The sequence below is a fragment of the Catharus ustulatus genome, chromosome 1, assembly GCF_009819885.2.
Source record: "Catharus ustulatus isolate bCatUst1 chromosome 1, bCatUst1.pri.v2, whole genome shotgun sequence".
NCBI classification, from domain to species: Eukaryota; Metazoa; Chordata; class Aves; order Passeriformes; family Turdidae; genus Catharus; species Catharus ustulatus.
The window spans coordinates 86,581,100-86,597,316 of NC_046221.1; the positions used below are offsets into that span (position 1 = coordinate 86,581,100).

Consider the following 16,217-nt stretch of genomic DNA (forward strand, 5'->3'; position numbering starts at 1 on the left):
ATGGCCCTGTGCCTCAGGAGAGAGTGACATCAGGAGCCATAACACTTCACACCACTGCTGACAGAGACAAATGTGGCATGAGTGTCAAGACCTACATGTGCAGGTTGTTTGTATTTTGATAACTTTGAATTTGGTATTTCTCTTTATTCTCAGCTTAATAACATAATAGGAGAAGAGGCATTCTGCGCTGGAACATTGCTTTTGCTTTTTTCTACTTTCTCTTTTCATACAAGGATGTCAACGTTATTCACAGAAGTTATTGAACTACTTTCAGAAGACTATATTTACCTTTTTGCCCAAAATATTTTCTGTTAACAAATTATTTCTGCATTCTTGCTTTTTTTTTCCTTTTTTTTTTTTTTTCTTTTTTAGGTTTTCAAATGGCTGATCCTTTTCTATATGATACTGGAGAAAGGTCTCACTATGGGTGCCTTGGACATGAAGTACAAATTGAATACCTTAAGGCATATGTTTGTAGACCATCTTTTTCCACGGACAAAGCTGTGATTGTGGTTCATGATGTATTTGGATGGCGGTTCCCAGATATCAGATACATAGTTGATTTGATAGCAGGTCATGGATATATGTAAGCAACTTTCTTTCCTATCTTCGCCTTAAATGCACTGATAGACCACCAGGCCCAAAGCTAGACATGGCATATGATGTTTCCAATACACATAAGACAACCACACCATTTCAATCTGAGCAAAAAAAGAAGAAAATAGACAAAATATTTTCATGGAGCCACCAATGCTACTAAAGTCACCCAGGAAAAATGGCTATCTGAGCACAAGGGCACAAGGAGTCTTGAAGTGCCTATGTTTGTGCTTATGAAGCAGCAGTGGTGATCCAAAAAGAAACAATGGTATCTATTTTAAGTTGTATAAGCTTTTCAGAACCAAACCTTTTGAACATTTGCTTTAGCTTGTAACAGCAAAGATGTATATATGTGTTTATATAGAATCAGGAAGTTTGTTTAATCCCTTTATTTTTATATTAAGTGTGTATAAGGAAACAATGAGCATTTATTTGTGTATTTTTTGGTTTTGTTTTTGTTTTTGTTTCTCCATACAATGACACACTTTTTAGTTAGCTGATTACCAGAATAGGATAAGCAGAACATGATTCAGACAGGGATCATGTTGATGTGTACTCTGGACTAGAAGATATTAGGAGACATTTAGACATCCACAGATTGAATGAAAATTGACTGAATTCCATATCTCACACAGAACCATCTGTCCAGACTTCTTCAAGGGGACAGAACCCTGGAAATCTACTGATCACTGGCCTGACTTTCCTGACTGGATGAAAAATCATGATCCTATGAAAGTAGACAAGTAAGATACATATTTGTACTTGAACTTGTACTTGAATGAAATGCTAGAAGTGGCACCTCGCAGCAGGGCAAGCTGGCTGCACAACCACAGTTTCTTATTCTGGGTGATTGTTCTGTGGTCCTGGGCACCACAGAAATCCCTGTCTTGGCTGGGATTTGAAAAGGATCATCTGCTCTGCCCATCACTCTGCTTATTATCCCCATCATGTTTTCCTGAGCTCTTTTCTGACTGTGTTATACTGGCCACACAGGCTCACAGTGTTTCACAGGCTACAGAATACCAAGTGCTATCACCCACAAGTGCTGATTCTGCGTCCAGTTCCCCAAGATAAAGAGGAAAATTGTTCTACAACTGCAGATGTTATCTGTCAGTTGTCATCTTGCTTTCTGTCTTGCAGATTATGATAGGTCCTGATGAGATTCTTCTGAGCAGCATTACATAAAAATTTGCTAGACTAACCAAAACCTAAGATACATCTGATCAACTGCACTATTGTTTTCAGTGTAAAATAGAGGGATCATTATCTCTACAACCTAACAGTACCTGTAACAAGGCTTCCCTGAATTATGGGAGGCATTGCTCTTTTTTCAACATCTCTCACCACAGCTCAAAACTTCAGATGATAGTGAGGCAGTGACACCCTATTACTCAGCTACCATCCTGCAAGCCACAAGTATTCTGACCCTGTCCAGACTCAGCAGCCACAGTCTATCTTCAGTGTCTCTCAGCAAAGTTTTGCCCATAGAATTCCACAAGATGTGACAAAATTTTTTGAAAAGACAAATTACTAACAGCAATAAAAAATCCTGCTGCAAAGAGGAGCAGATATATGGGCAATGTCTTACAAAATTAAAATCTCAGGACATGCCTTTGCTCTCTTCTGAGGGATCACTTGTAGGTGAACATTGAGTTCTGATCCACTGCTCTTTCAGAGAACATGGAACCCAACACACCCATGACTTTCTTATTGTCCTTTCAAACAAACCAAATCTGAGAGAGCATGGCCATAGGCCTAGGACACAATGCCCTCTTCATGTCACTCTCATACTGGGGTTCTTTTGGTCAGCCTAATGACCGTGCAATTCTACCTAATGTTTGAAAATATAGGTAATAGTTTATGAATTCTGCATTTAAAATTAATTTAAAACTCTGTAGGTAATGAAGAAGATAAAATTATTGAGAACTCATAATGCAACAGTTTTAAAAAAAATTACTTGTTTTCATCTACAATAAAAATTTTTTTCATGTTTTTTTTCAATGTACCTCATGCAAAAGTTATTTTTTTAAACATTGTAGTTATTGCTAATGTAATTTGAATAATTGCTATTTTAGCATAACATTCTTGCATGTGGGCTTGGTAAAATATTTTAATATTAACTCATTAACAGGAATGACATAGGAAAAATCTTTATCTAAATAGGTGAACTCTGTAGAGATAGTACAGTGAAGCTTATCTATTCCAACAGTCCATAATGCAAGATGTTGTTCTACTTGCAGATATGTCTTGTCTTTAGTTGTCCTGTCCTAGACAAAGTGATTCAAATAAAAATTTACTTATTTTGAAAACAAAGGAGCAGGTGACAATTTAGGTAAGTATTTAAGTGCCTACACCTGTACTTCCTTAAACTAGGACCAGAGATGTTAACTCTCATTTAATAATAGAAGCCACTGCTCTAGCCTGAAATATGCTTTTTAAAGCAATCCCTGTTTTAAATTATTGAAGGTGCAGACACAGAAAAAATACCATGTATGTCATTTAATTTACTTCTTAAATTGTCAACTAATGGTTCTGCAATAGATTCCTTAGTTTACTTTTCTTTATATGTCTTAGGGAAGCTGATGTTGTCTTGAAGTATCTAAAGGAACAATGCGGTGCAAAGAAGATTGGTATCGTTGGGTTTTCCTGGGGTGGAATGGCAGTACATCACTTGATGCTGAAAAATCCTCACTTAACCGCTGGGGTGTCCCTCTATGGTAGTGTAGAACACCTGAAAACTTACTTGGGTTCACATGACTATGCATAGCTTGTAATTCTACTTACTGCTTTGTAACAATTTCTGTAATTACTCAACTCTAAGGTGAGTTGCAGATTCTAATTATGTTTATTTCAGCAATAGGCTATATTGGCATAAAAATATCAAGGACACTGTAAACAGCAACAAAAAATAATTCTTTGTTTTAGGAGAGCAGGGAAATATGCTTTCCAAATGCTTGTTCTCCATCCAAATAGCCACTGTCCTGATCTAAGCAATGTACCTAATGAGCAAACTCAAATAGAAATGTTCTCTTGTAATTTGCCATTTATTTCACAGGAATGCTAACCTCACTAATTGACTGTTTCTCAAAACATTATAGGAATAGTTAGAGACTCTGAAGAAAGATACCGTTTACTAAATCCAACATTTTTCATTTTTGGTGAGAAAGACCACACTATTTCTTTGGATCAGGTAAGTTGTTGTTCTGGAAAGACTTCTTTTCCCATAGTTCATTTATCCTACACAGAAATCCTTGTTAGAAACCATTTTCACATACAAAAAATTAGGTTGGATGGTTCTGTTTATATTTCAACTTCCTCCATATCTTGTTTAGGTTATTCAAATCTTCTTTTCTGAGGTAAGAAATACAGTAAAGAACAGCCATGAGTCTCTGAGTGGCTAGATAAGCAGAGTGTGAAATTGGGCAGGGATATCCAACTTGCTATGAACCAAGCATCCCAAAAACTTGTATACTACTGCTGTGGATGAGAAATCAGGTAGCTGAATCACTGAATTTGGACACTGAATGAAAAAAAAGTAACTGAACTTTCTGATGATGTGGACCAATGACTAACTGCTTTTGCTATGAGAAGACAAAGTGAGCTGTGTCAAAAGAGTGGGCATGAATTTTAGCTGAGACTACAACAACTTGCAGACTCAAATGTTTTGACTCCTGGCTGCCATCTAGGTTTCTGATATAACCCCTACTGTAAGCATATGTGAGAGGCTGGATAAATATATGGGTAGGAAACTGGTGCCCTCTTCTGTGCATAAATTCTTTTCCTTTAGTGACAAGGATGACATACCACCTCTAGCACTGCCTGTTTTTTAGGGTAGGGTCTGGCTGGAGAACGATCAGTGTGCTCTGGGAATGCAGAAGACATGCAGTATTTACTTCTAATTGCATTAGTCAGCATGTTAATCTATACCTCATATGTGTCTCCTCTGCAGAGGAAAACAAATCATTCTCTCCCTGTCCTTATTTTATGGCGAGAATGTCTTTTTCCCAGGGGCAAAATTTTGGTAAATGCATTTTTTCTGTCATATATTTACCACATTGAAACCACACCTCTTCCTCCTGAAGCTTTCTTTCTGTGCAGATTGTGTAAGTAAAAATTACTGTATTAAAAAAACCCCAAACCCTCAAATACATAGTTTTCTGTACTGAAAAAAAACGGGCTCAATAAAAAACAAAACAAAACAAAACAACAATAACGAAAAAAAAACCCAAAACAAAACAACAAAAAACTCATGAAATTAATTATGATACTCTTATCTGCACGATGGGTAGAAGTAAGCTTGTAGGGCAAAATAAGTGTTCATTCTTCTATTTTCTGACTTTTAAAGGAAATAAGCACAAACTGTGCCAGCAAATGTACATGAGTACATAAACATATTATTAGTACTTTGTATGCATGCTAATCCCCAAAACATTGTGCAAGAGCAATGTCTTTTAGTTGTTCAGTAAACTGAAAAAAAAAGCCCTCAAACTCTGTTACTAAACCTATCAAAATTTTTCACTGATGGTCAGTAAGGGTTATGTTCTCTCAAGATCAGAGCTTCAAGTGTAGGTTACAAGCCTGAGAGTCTGAACAGAGACACACCTGTTCCTTTATGGAACATCTTTCCAGCAACTATTGAGGTTCTTATACTCCTATATACACACCTATAAAAAAAGCACTTCAGTCTTACACCCGAAGATGAATTTTCTCTATGAGAAACAGCGAATTTGGCAAACTTAAAAAACCCCCTATGTAATGGAAAAAATGCTTTTCTTTTAACAGATCTTCTTATTGGAGGACAAGCTGAAACAGTATTGTAAAGTTCCATATAAAATTAAAGTTTATCCTGGGCAAGTTCATGGGTTTGCACAACTGAAGCCAGAAGATATGAAACCTGATGATAAACCTTATATTGAAGAAGCTAGAAGGGATATGATTGATTGGATCAAAATGTTTGTTTGACAATAGCAGAAAGAAATGTTAGGCTTCAAGATCAGTGATTGATTTAATTTGAGAGAAGAAAACTGTCAAGGGAAAAATATCTCATTTTTAAAGTTGCCATAAACTAAAATAGGAACATTTTAATTTATAGCTTTAAATTATTTTTGACAATATTTACGGAAGATTGTGAAATAAAAGTCAGACTTAAGGATGATTGGCATTAAAAAGTTTTTTGAAGTTTTCTTGGTTTTTTTATTTGCTTAATTATTTTACATTATGACCTTGATAGTCATGAAAATGTTTATCCATTTTTCTTTGCTAGTAAGCATGACTTCATCATGAATTTACTTGAGTAATTTTAGGCTTTATTTTGGTATGATGATTGGTGGTCATAGGTGTTCACAAGGAAGTACCCTGGGTTTGCATATAGACATTATTTTTATTATCTACAAAGTATTTTTCTCAGCTGCACTGGGCAGAATTTCCCATGCATTAAACAAACACTTGGCTATACTAAGGAGTTAGGAAGAAATGATGTGGTTAAGTGACACCCTCCAGGTATTCCCTTGGCAATAAAAAAGGGCATTTCTAGTATTCCTTCATCAACATCAAGGAAAAACATAACAGTCCCTCCTGTGGAAGTAACCCGGACATGAACACTACAGAAACAGTGGGTTTGATGTCATAGTGAAATCCTGGTGATCAGGCACAGGGCTCATGCAATCCTGATTATATGTTCTGCTTTATATTATATCCTTGTTCCTCTCTCAAGTTCTTCCCCTTTATTGCCCTTATATCCTCTCAACAACATAATGTATAAACAAAATTGAGCACCCCCATGTACACTCTTTGTATGTTTTTTGAATTTCATTGCCTTAGTAATGACTTTTCAATTAGTGTTAACTCAGAGGTTCTCTAAGGAACCCATCACCCTTCTTATTTTCTACAGCTGTCAGTGTCTCACCCTGACACCTTGTTAATGTGGCCATAAGTTAAGGCTAGCCAGCTACATTAATATGACTTTCCCTTCGATACCAGGCAGTCTGGCAGTTTCACACATTGTGATCCTATCAGTGTAGCTATATACTTGTCCACACACCTCAACAGACTGATTATGTTAAACAATACTTGCTTGATGAGCCACTTAAAAGGGCTTACACTTTTGTATGTACACTGAGTTAGATGCATGGGAAAAATACCAACAAGATATTCTCAAGGGGCCCAAAGAAAAAACAACTTCATTGGCAACCATAGAAAATCAGAGAACTTTGGCAACACGTTTAGAGCAGCATTCTATCAACATCAAACATCTCACAAAGTGTTAACCTTGTCTATTCAACTTATCAAACTACAAACCCATCTATTTTAAATTATTCAAACAACTCCAGTAAGAGAGAATTAGAAGAAGAAAGAGACAAAGACAAAAACAGATATAGAAAAGAACAAGTATAGCTACTCTTCCTAGTTCCAGCAGTGTTCAGTCTCTCAAGATTGCATGCCCAGCTGTATTAATGCATTTAAATATTTTAGAGTCTTTATTCAATATGTCAGTAGCTGGTCCTGTTTAATTACAGGAAAGGCACCATTTCTGTATGTGAGATCCTGATCTTTGATAATTACTCCTTCTGAGCAGGAGTTCCTCTAGCACCCTGTTGCTTGCAAAAGAGCTGATGTTTCAGTACCTTATTCCTTGCACCTTCTATTACCCAGACACAGTCTGATCCATATGCAATCATTTTGTGTGGGTGTATCAAGAAATATCACCACTGTGCCATAAGAAATCTGAAGAACCTTGCCTCTTTGTGGAATACAGCCCTGACAGTGAAAGCACAGATTTGGCAGCAGTTGCCTTGTCCTGTCCTGCCTTGCCTTGCCTTGCCTTGCCTTGCCTTGCCTTGCCAGGGAACTGTCTCTCTTAAGACCGCTTGCTGCCATCCATCTCTGGGCAATTGTGAGCCACAGTCGTAAAAATTATATTGTGAGATCACTTCAGGTGGAAAATATTTAAATCCATGAAGTTTAACTAATAGGGCAATCTGTGCTGTTTATTTCCCAAGTCTGAGGTTCTGCTTTGTAGTCAATGAATTTTCAGGTGGAAGAAGAAAGAAGGAATTTGTGCATGTGTATGTGTATGTGTGTGTGTGTGTGTGTAAATAAGGGCATTTTAAGGTATGTGAACATAGTAATTTTCAGTTGTATTGGAGACCTTGAAATCCATGGCACAAGTGGTTATCTCTTAAACTCAAGGACTGACAAAATTACACAATAAAGGCCACTGCTGTACATTTTAAGGTACAATAAATTTATCATCAGTGTGACTTGCTGCTATTTGCCATCGAAAAAATGCTGGAACTGAGACTCTTGTTCTTCCAGTACCAGTAAATAAGCCTGGTCTGCTGGCTTGTTGTTCATTACAATGAGTTAGGACTGAAAACATTATTAATTGATGTAATACTTGCATTTAGGCAGTCCATAGTCAGGCAGGGGATTGTTAGATTTGTTTTCTTTTAAAGTCACTAAGTACTTAAGCTTTTGCTTTTTGATTCTGAGGAACACTATAGAAAATGGATTTTCCAGACAAACTAGGAACAGTGTTTTCCAAAAGCAAAGGAGGAGATGAATGAAAAAAGAGTGCATGCAGACATGCCTAGATCACGGTCCTTGCACTAAGCAGGCTTGATTTGCTGCAAAAAGAACACACATGTCCTGAAATGCTCCTGACTTGCCCTGGGAAGATAGAGGCTGGCAGTGTGTTGACACAAAGAAATAATTTACTAGACTAACCACTGGCTGCCTTCATGGTTCTCAGCAATGAAGGAAGGCATCAGAAGCAGGTTATAGGTCAAAACAACCTTAGGGCCACAGAGATGGTAAAAGAGCTGGAACGCCTTTCCTATGGAGACAGGGTGAGAGGGTTGGGGTTGTACAGTCTGTAGTTCAGCAGGAGAGGAGCAAGGGTGGGGACTGGGGGTGCCTCTGCCGCACCCTCCACGGATGCAGTGGAGAAGGTCGTGCCAGGAGGGCACAGGGAAGGCGAGGAGGCAGCAAGCATTAGGGGAACCATGGAGCTCTGAGGTGTTTCACAACTTCTCTGGGGCAACCTTCCCAGAGCAGCGACAGAATCTCCCTCTTTGGAGAGTTTCGAGGCCTTCCGAGTAAGTGAAACTTTGAGTGGTGTGGTCTCATCCTGGCCCAAGGGAGATTGGACAAGATGAGTTCCAAAGGCACATTCAACCTACAACCTCCTCTGAGCCCCAAAATCCCCATGATGACCTGACCTGGTGCTTTCAGTACACGTCAAGCCTGTTTCTGTACAGGTTAAGTCTGTTACCCATGTCCCCAGAGGGTTGTACCAGCTGTATCTTGTGTTGCCAAACACCAAGGCCCCAGTCCCACAATGTTTCCATGTGTGCCAAGGACAGCTCCAGGCCCTTGGCGCCACTCCTGTGCCTACACAACCTCAGAAAAATTCTTCAGTGTCATGGCTTTGTGAAGGCAGCGCCATACATGATGCCAGTTTTGTAGGAGAAAAGGGACAAGTATGATGAAGCTCTTGGAAATAGGAATTTGAGGGAGCTGGGAAAGAGTGTCTGCTGTAGCTTGTACTGAAGTGAAAAATGCTGGTTGAATTATTGGTGTTAAAACCTGTTTGAAGTGGGATAGAAACATGCACTGCATGTGCAACAACTTTTTCCTGTCTGCTTTCCCAAATACTGCACATCTTAAAAATAAGCATTCAGTGGGGAGCCTCTTTAGGTGACGCTTGTCCCTATGATCCAGGTGTTGTGGGTGTGGGATACCGTGTGTGGGATGCAGCTGCATGTTGTGCAAACAGATTTTATAGGAGAGACGTGAAAGCCTGCTTGCAGTCTTTTCCAACGGCACCAAGACACGGGTCATCAGAGCTGGCACAGGGTGTCCCCAGCTATTCTGGGCATCCAGGTTCTCCTGCTGCTCACAGCATATGGCCACATGTGCCAGGTGCCTGAGAAATTGTTCCTTGGGTTGGTTGGTTGACCTTGCTGGGGGTGGATGCCTTGACCTCATCTCTGCTCACCCTTCTCTTTTCTCATTCCCGTTCTTCAGTGAGCAGGTAAGGAGTTTGCCAGTAGCACGTAAAAGTGCCCTTCAGGTCTTTCTTTAAAAGCTGTATTGGGGCAGGATGCCTCATACCTACAGAAATAGGAGGATGGTTTGCCCTGAGAGAAGGAAACGAGGAGGTTTTTGCGCTTCTCAGCCAAGGCATAACTCCAGTTTAGGCGAGATCTGTTGCAGCTGATTATCACAGCTTCTTTTCAGCACTGCATTAACAGCACCGTGGTTAACAGCTTCACAGCCAGACCATACTTGCTCCAGGAAATGTCCACAAGATGGGGCCCCTTTCATTGAGAAGTCTTTTAGGGACTTTGGCTCTAATTACAGTAATCAACACTCTGAATGGTCCCTGTCAAATCCTGCAGTAAAAGTACACCAGTGTCAGAGGAAACCTGGCTTCCTAGTATGTGGAAGCTGCAGAAAGCAAAGCTGTTGAATGTTGTTGTCTCTGCACGTAGCAAGGCACCAGCCTGTTGGGTTGTGATAAAAGGGAGGAATGTCACCCTCTCATTAAGAGCCTGTAGTTATTCAGAGAAAACACTGGTTGTCATACAGCATCATCACACCCTGTGTTTTACTTTGCCCTACTGAATATTTATCAGTTTATCTCCCGTATGTAGCAAAATCAAATTACCTTGGGATATCATTAGAGCTTGATAAATCAGTAAGTTGGAAGAAGCATGATTTGAATTTTAACCCAAGGGTATTCTCTTTATGCTTGCTCATCATGAGTCAGACATTTCTTTTTCCAATATAAGCATGTATAAATAGAGTTACACTAAGCTGCTTAAAGGAAGTTTAACTGTGGCAAACAGTTCCAAAATGCCGAGTTAATCTCCTTGTAATTCTCTGTTAAACTTAATTGGCCAAATAGTACAAAATCACTTTAAAATTCCTCAGCAAACTAAAACTCAATTGGGAAGGGCAGCCCAAATATTTATCACTGGAAAAGTAGTATTCAAAGAATAGCAACTAGTAAATCTGAATTTCTGCTATGCAAGCATCACCAGTGCTCACTAGATGGAGAGGAAGCCTCTACTACAGAACGAGATTTGTGTCTGGCACTTCTATGCTGCATGAGAATATGGGGAGTAGACAACTTGACGACATGCCACAGAAGAAATTGGACAAGGATTGATGAGCAATGGAAAAATAAATAGATGGATGAAGGAGCAGGCAGAGAAGCATTTCAAACTAGTGCTGTTTGGAGTCTTGTTACCTATTTCTGTGTTGATACCATAGCCCCAGGCTCATTGCTGTGGGTGAGAGAACAGCACAGATGCTGTTGTGCTGTGGCTGCAATATTAGCTGTTCACAGATAACACTCTGCCCAAACTGGGTCTTACTCAAATTGTTTTGCTATTTAGTTTTATTTTCTAGAGAGGATTTATGTGATAAACTAAATATTGTGTCTGTTTTTAATACCATTTACTGCATTACAATTGTAACAGAGAAATTGAAGAGGGATTATTGGAAGTGTACTTGAGGTCTTATTTGGCATCTATTTTGATTAGTTAGAAAATGTAGAATGGGAAAAATAACTAAGATATATTCCAAACATAAAACAGGTAAGCATTGAAGAGCACATTTGATTTTTTTTGCCAGAATGCTTCATTTCACGTTAGTAAGGGGACCAGCCAGACCAAGGAATATTGTTCCAGTACATAAATGGGAATAAGCAAACAGTTGCATTTTGATCAGTTAACAGTGACAGCAGAGCAAGGTTAAACAGCTTCTCAGACTAGGGTATAATAAATGCCCTCTGTATGATTACCTAATGTCTGTGAAGAGAAAGAGTAGGGATCACCAAATATTAGTTTAGTTTAAAAAGATGCTACAGTGGCCTATTTCCTGTTGAAAGATACAAGAAACTAAACTGAGCTTGAGGGTTTCTTCTGAGATGATCTCCTAGGTCATAAACTCTATAGAAACCTTTCTTCACTTGGCAAAGTTTCCAGCTTGTCCTTTAAAATGTAGACCTCTGGAGAAGTATCTGTGTTGTATGAGGATGTGTTACATGCACAGCACTGTTGCATGTCTCTATTCCTCTGACCACTCTCAGTTCAGATTACACAGTTTGTAACTTTACAAAGAAGCCCTCTGCTGATTTACCTTCTTCAAGCTGATTAATTAGAACCTTTAGAGATGCCAGTTAATGAGGAGTTCCCTGGGAAAGGATTATACATGGCAGGGGATACAAGAGACCAACAAAGTGCACGTAGGAGGCAGCAGTTTTGGATTCTCCAAAGAGGAAGGGAAAGGGGAAGTACAGAATGAAAGCTTCAAGGGGAACAGTAGTCAGAAAAACAGCATGATGACAGTGGAGTCCCACAGGGGTTACAGCAAGAGGCTACCAGGCGCCAGTGTGAGGAGGAACTGTAAGACCACATGAGAGGAGGGATTATGAAGCACAGTGTGTGAGGACATCACATGGAAATGTAGTTATCCCATGCTGAATTGCTCCAGGCACAAAGCTAGGAGTGGTGGACTGACATAAACCCTTCTTCTGGCCGTACCACACTCATGGGTTATGCTGACTGACCTGAAATTCATGAATACTTACGGCATAAACATGTCAACAGCCTGTTTACAATAAACACCTGGAATTGCCCTTCCAACCTGGCCATACCAAGTGGGTATTATTAGGTGTCTGGAGGGGGCTGGGGAGGACTGCATGAAGATTGACTCATAATCATAGTTGTTATTGCAGATAACAACTGGTTTTCATTTCTGCTTTCCTGCAGATTCCTAGATGGCTGATGAATCGAGGCCCTGCCCATGTGATACTGGAGATTTGACTATGAGGGTTGTGGGGCAGGAACTACAAGTTGAGCACATCAAAGTGTACATTTGCAAACCACCTGTCAGCACAGGCAAATCTGTGATTGTCATTCATGATATATTTGGATGGCAACTCCCAAACACCTGATACATGGCTGATATGCTAACAACTAATGGATACATGTAAGAAATCTTTTATTCTCCAAGAAATCCCACTCTATGATTTCTAACCTTACATTAGAACTGTTATAGGTGAAAGGAAACTATTACCAGGGCAGTTTGAGCAATATATTTCCATAATACAAACCCAAAGAAGAACATTGCTGTGGAGCATAGCAGAGTACAGCATGCTTCCTTCATTTTTTGCTGTTTACAGAAGTGACTGCATAGAATATGTAGAATATTGAAAATACCATGCAGTAAAAAGTGATTTTGCTTATTTTCCCAGCAAAGGTAGATGGCTTTTAAAAATAGTGTGTTCTGAAACCCAAGTATGTATTTTGTTTTTGCAAGTCTTTTTAAAATGAACTCATTCGATCTGAGTTATATGATGGGATTTAAAAAAAATTTTATCAGAATAAATATGAATGTCATACATTTTGAATATGATATTGAATATGTGCATATGAATGGTTCATATGCACACATGGATATTAAATGCAATCTCCTTCCCCCTCCAAAGCTTTTACATTTATTTTCAATGTCCTGCAACAGCTAAATTCAAAAATGCAGAAAAATCTTGCAATAACTGGATATGGTGCAATGTACTCCATTTGCTGTATACATTACAGACATTCACATAGGGTTTGAACAGGCATGCAGTACCAAACGGCAAACCTCCACATGAATATTTAGAAATCTAATTTGGAGAGATAGTGCCTTTAATGCCCTGAGCCTATGGAGCATGAAGGAAGCCAGATGTCAACAGACAGTTGTGGTGTGGCAACAACGCAAGGGTCTATTGTCTGCTCCCTGTCTTCCTTGAGGACTTCATGTCCCCAGTTCTGCTCCATGTTTGGAAGCATGTTTGCCTTGTGACCAAATGCAAATGTTCTCAATGTGAGACTGGGTGCATGCCCTTCATGCTGTGCAGGATGCTGGAAATCACTGCTATGACATTGTGCTGTTCTGTTACAGCAAGAGTCTGCTCTGTCAAAAGTGCCCAGTGTCTGATCAATTGGTATTTTTCCATATTACCTTGCTATTTTTCCCTATGATTCATGCCATACTTGTTTTTGGAATACTTTCTTTCCCTCCCCCAGAACTGTTAAGAATGCAGTGGTCAAGGGAAGAAGGCTTCAGGAGTACTGAGTGTTTTCAGGCAGTAGTGTCTGAATGAAGTTGTACGTGTCTTCAAGATGCTGCTGAACTGGTGCACCAATGTTTACTGAGAGGAAACTAGAGGGATTTTTCCTAGTGCAGCATGGGTTGAGGAGCTATGGAACTCCATTTAAGAGACCATATTAATCCAGATGGCTAGTACTGCCTTATTAGATCAGTTTGAGTGGGAAAATCTATTCTTCTGCATGGGTTTGGGGAGGTTCACTTTCAAAGCACTGTGTGTTTCTGACAGATTCTTATCCAAAGGCTGCACAGTTTTGCCCATACATTTCCAAATACAGTAATTTCACGAATACAAGCCACACCAATTTGACCAAAAGTTTGGTGGAAACCCGGAAGTGCGGCTAATATTCGAGGGCGGCTAATACATGAACAATATTCTAAAAGCTGCCAACACGGAAGTGAGAGCCCACGGCAGCCCCAAGCCAAGCTGGAGCCCGGCCGGCCCCGGCTGAGGTGGGAAAGCCTGGCAGAGGCGGGGCCAGCAGTGTGGGGGGCGGGCGGCAGAGCCTGAGCCAGCAGGGCGGGGCAGGGAGGGCGTCAGAGCCCGGGCCAGCAGGGCGGGGGAGCCCGGGAGAACTGGGGCTAGCAGTGCAGGGGAGCATGGCAGAAGCAGGAAGGCCGGCGGGTGGGGCTGCCTGGCAGCGGGGGAAACCCAGCAGAATCAGGGCCAGCAGTGTGGGGGAGCACGGCGGTGCGGGTGCCGGCAGTGCCGGCCAGGGCGAGGAAACGCAGTGGCGGTGCAGACGGGAGGGGGCGGCCGGCGAGCCTGGCGGTGGCCGCCCCACCGGCAGAGCCTGGTAGCGGTGGCAGCCCTGCCGGCCGGGCGAGCAAACATGGCGTGGGGCGGCCGGCGTGCCTGGCAGTGGCGGCGGTGGCTGGCCCGCCGGCAGGACGAGCAAACGCGGCAGCGAGGCGGTGCTGACGGGAGAGGGGGGCCAGTGAGCGCGGCGGCAGCTGCAGCACCACCCGGCCGGCCCCGTCGGCAACCATGAGCGGGCCGAGCCTTCCTGGCCCCACCCCGAGCCAGTAAACCCCGCTATGCCGCGATCCTGTTACTAATTGGCCAATTTGTGAAAGCTGCGCACGGATTCTCGCTACGAACGAAAGTGCGGCTAATATTCGGGGTGCGGCTTATCTATTGACAAAGACAGCAACATTGTCGAGGCACCAGAAGTGCGGCTTATACTCCGTGCGGCTTGTATTCGTGAAACTACTGTACATTTATGCTCTGGATGTCACTGTTGGGTCTTTTAATATAAATTATAGAAATGATCAAACAAGGTGAAGAAAAATAAATGCTTGCAACACACTTCAGTCTGATTTAGGCCAAACCAATCCAGTCATTTCACCATGTTCAGTAACATCCATGAGGTGTGTCTGAGGACAGAGAGAGCCAAAGATATTTTAATAAGTGAAAGATGATTGCTGTTTCCCAGGAATACCATTGCTTCCAACTGGGATGGGCTTGGGAGGACACACAGCAGCACCTGGTGGTGACCTAGTGATGGCAGCCTCCAGAGTCCCTTCTGCATGAGGAAACTTTGTGCTCCACTTTTGAGTCACAACTCTGCTGCCGGTCATGCGACATATTTTAGCCGAGGCCATCCTGAGCCAGGGCTTGTATCCCGTGATGCAGGAACTCAGTACTGAGTGGGCTCTTACTGCACTTCCCTTTTTCCAGTCACCAAATGAGTAAAACACTACCCCCTTCTTCCCCCTTCACTTGTTCTTTGCTGACCTCAGCCCATCAGGTGTCTGTTGTTTTGGTGTTTTCTATCTCATAAGTAAGCCTCACCATGCGCTCTATCATAAACAACTATTTTATGTAATTGTCTTGGTTTACATGGAGCCCATCAGTGATGGATTTATGTTAAATGCTATATGTTGTATGCAAAATGTAATGTTTTTGTAATCAGGGCAGAGTTTAATAATCTTTTACAAGATCATGTGTTGTTTTACTGTGTGTAGTTTCAAATTATGTACTCAAATCCAGGTAAAATACAGATAAAAGATTAATATTTTCCAGATTTGTATCAGAGAATATATTTTGTGGTTTAGTAATTTGTGGTTTAGTCATAGCATTTGTAGATGTATTTAAATGTTTTCTAATGCTCGTAGGTATTTCTGTGGAATAGGTAACAATGTTATTTAAAAACATTACTTTCTCAGGTGTTGGAGTCAGTGAGCCTGGTTTCTCTCTGAATTCTTCAGAGAGAAATCAGAATGCAGGGATTGAATAAAAATCTTTGGATAGATTGAAGTATGTTAAGCTACTCACACATAAAGTAGAAGTGTACAGTAAATTCACGAATACAAGCCACACGGAGTATAAGCCGCATATCCGGTGTGTTGGCAACATTGATGTCTTTGTCAATAGATAAGCCGCACCCGGAATATTAGCCGCACTTTAGTTCACAGCGAACTTTCACAAAGTCGTCATTTAGTAACACAATCGCGGG

The 16,217-nt window shown here is 40.9% G+C and overlaps 1 protein-coding gene across 1 annotated transcript; it reads left to right on the forward strand.

Moving 5' to 3' along the window:
* The first annotated feature begins 380 nt into the window (after positions 1-380).
* Positions 381-5,559, forward strand: LOC117005376 (carboxymethylenebutenolidase homolog). Its single transcript, XM_033076964.1, has 5 exons — positions 381-586; positions 1,233-1,340; positions 3,172-3,314; positions 3,696-3,787; positions 5,380-5,559. Exons 1-5 carry the CDS (start codon positions 381-383, stop codon positions 5,557-5,559), a joined length of 729 nt encoding a protein of 242 aa, XP_032932855.1.
* The last annotated feature ends 10,658 nt before the right edge of the window (positions 5,560-16,217 follow it).

Coding starts and splice junctions, on each gene's coding strand:
- LOC117005376 (XM_033076964.1), top strand. CDS start 381: ATGGCTGATCCTTTTCTATATGATACTGGAGAAAGGTCTCACTATGGG. Junction 587..1,232: donor ATAGCAGGTCATGGATATAT/GTAAGCAACTTT, acceptor TATCTCACACAG/AACCATCTGTCCAGACTTCT. Junction 1,341..3,171: donor GATCCTATGAAAGTAGACAA/GTAAGATACATA, acceptor TATATGTCTTAG/GGAAGCTGATGTTGTCTTGA.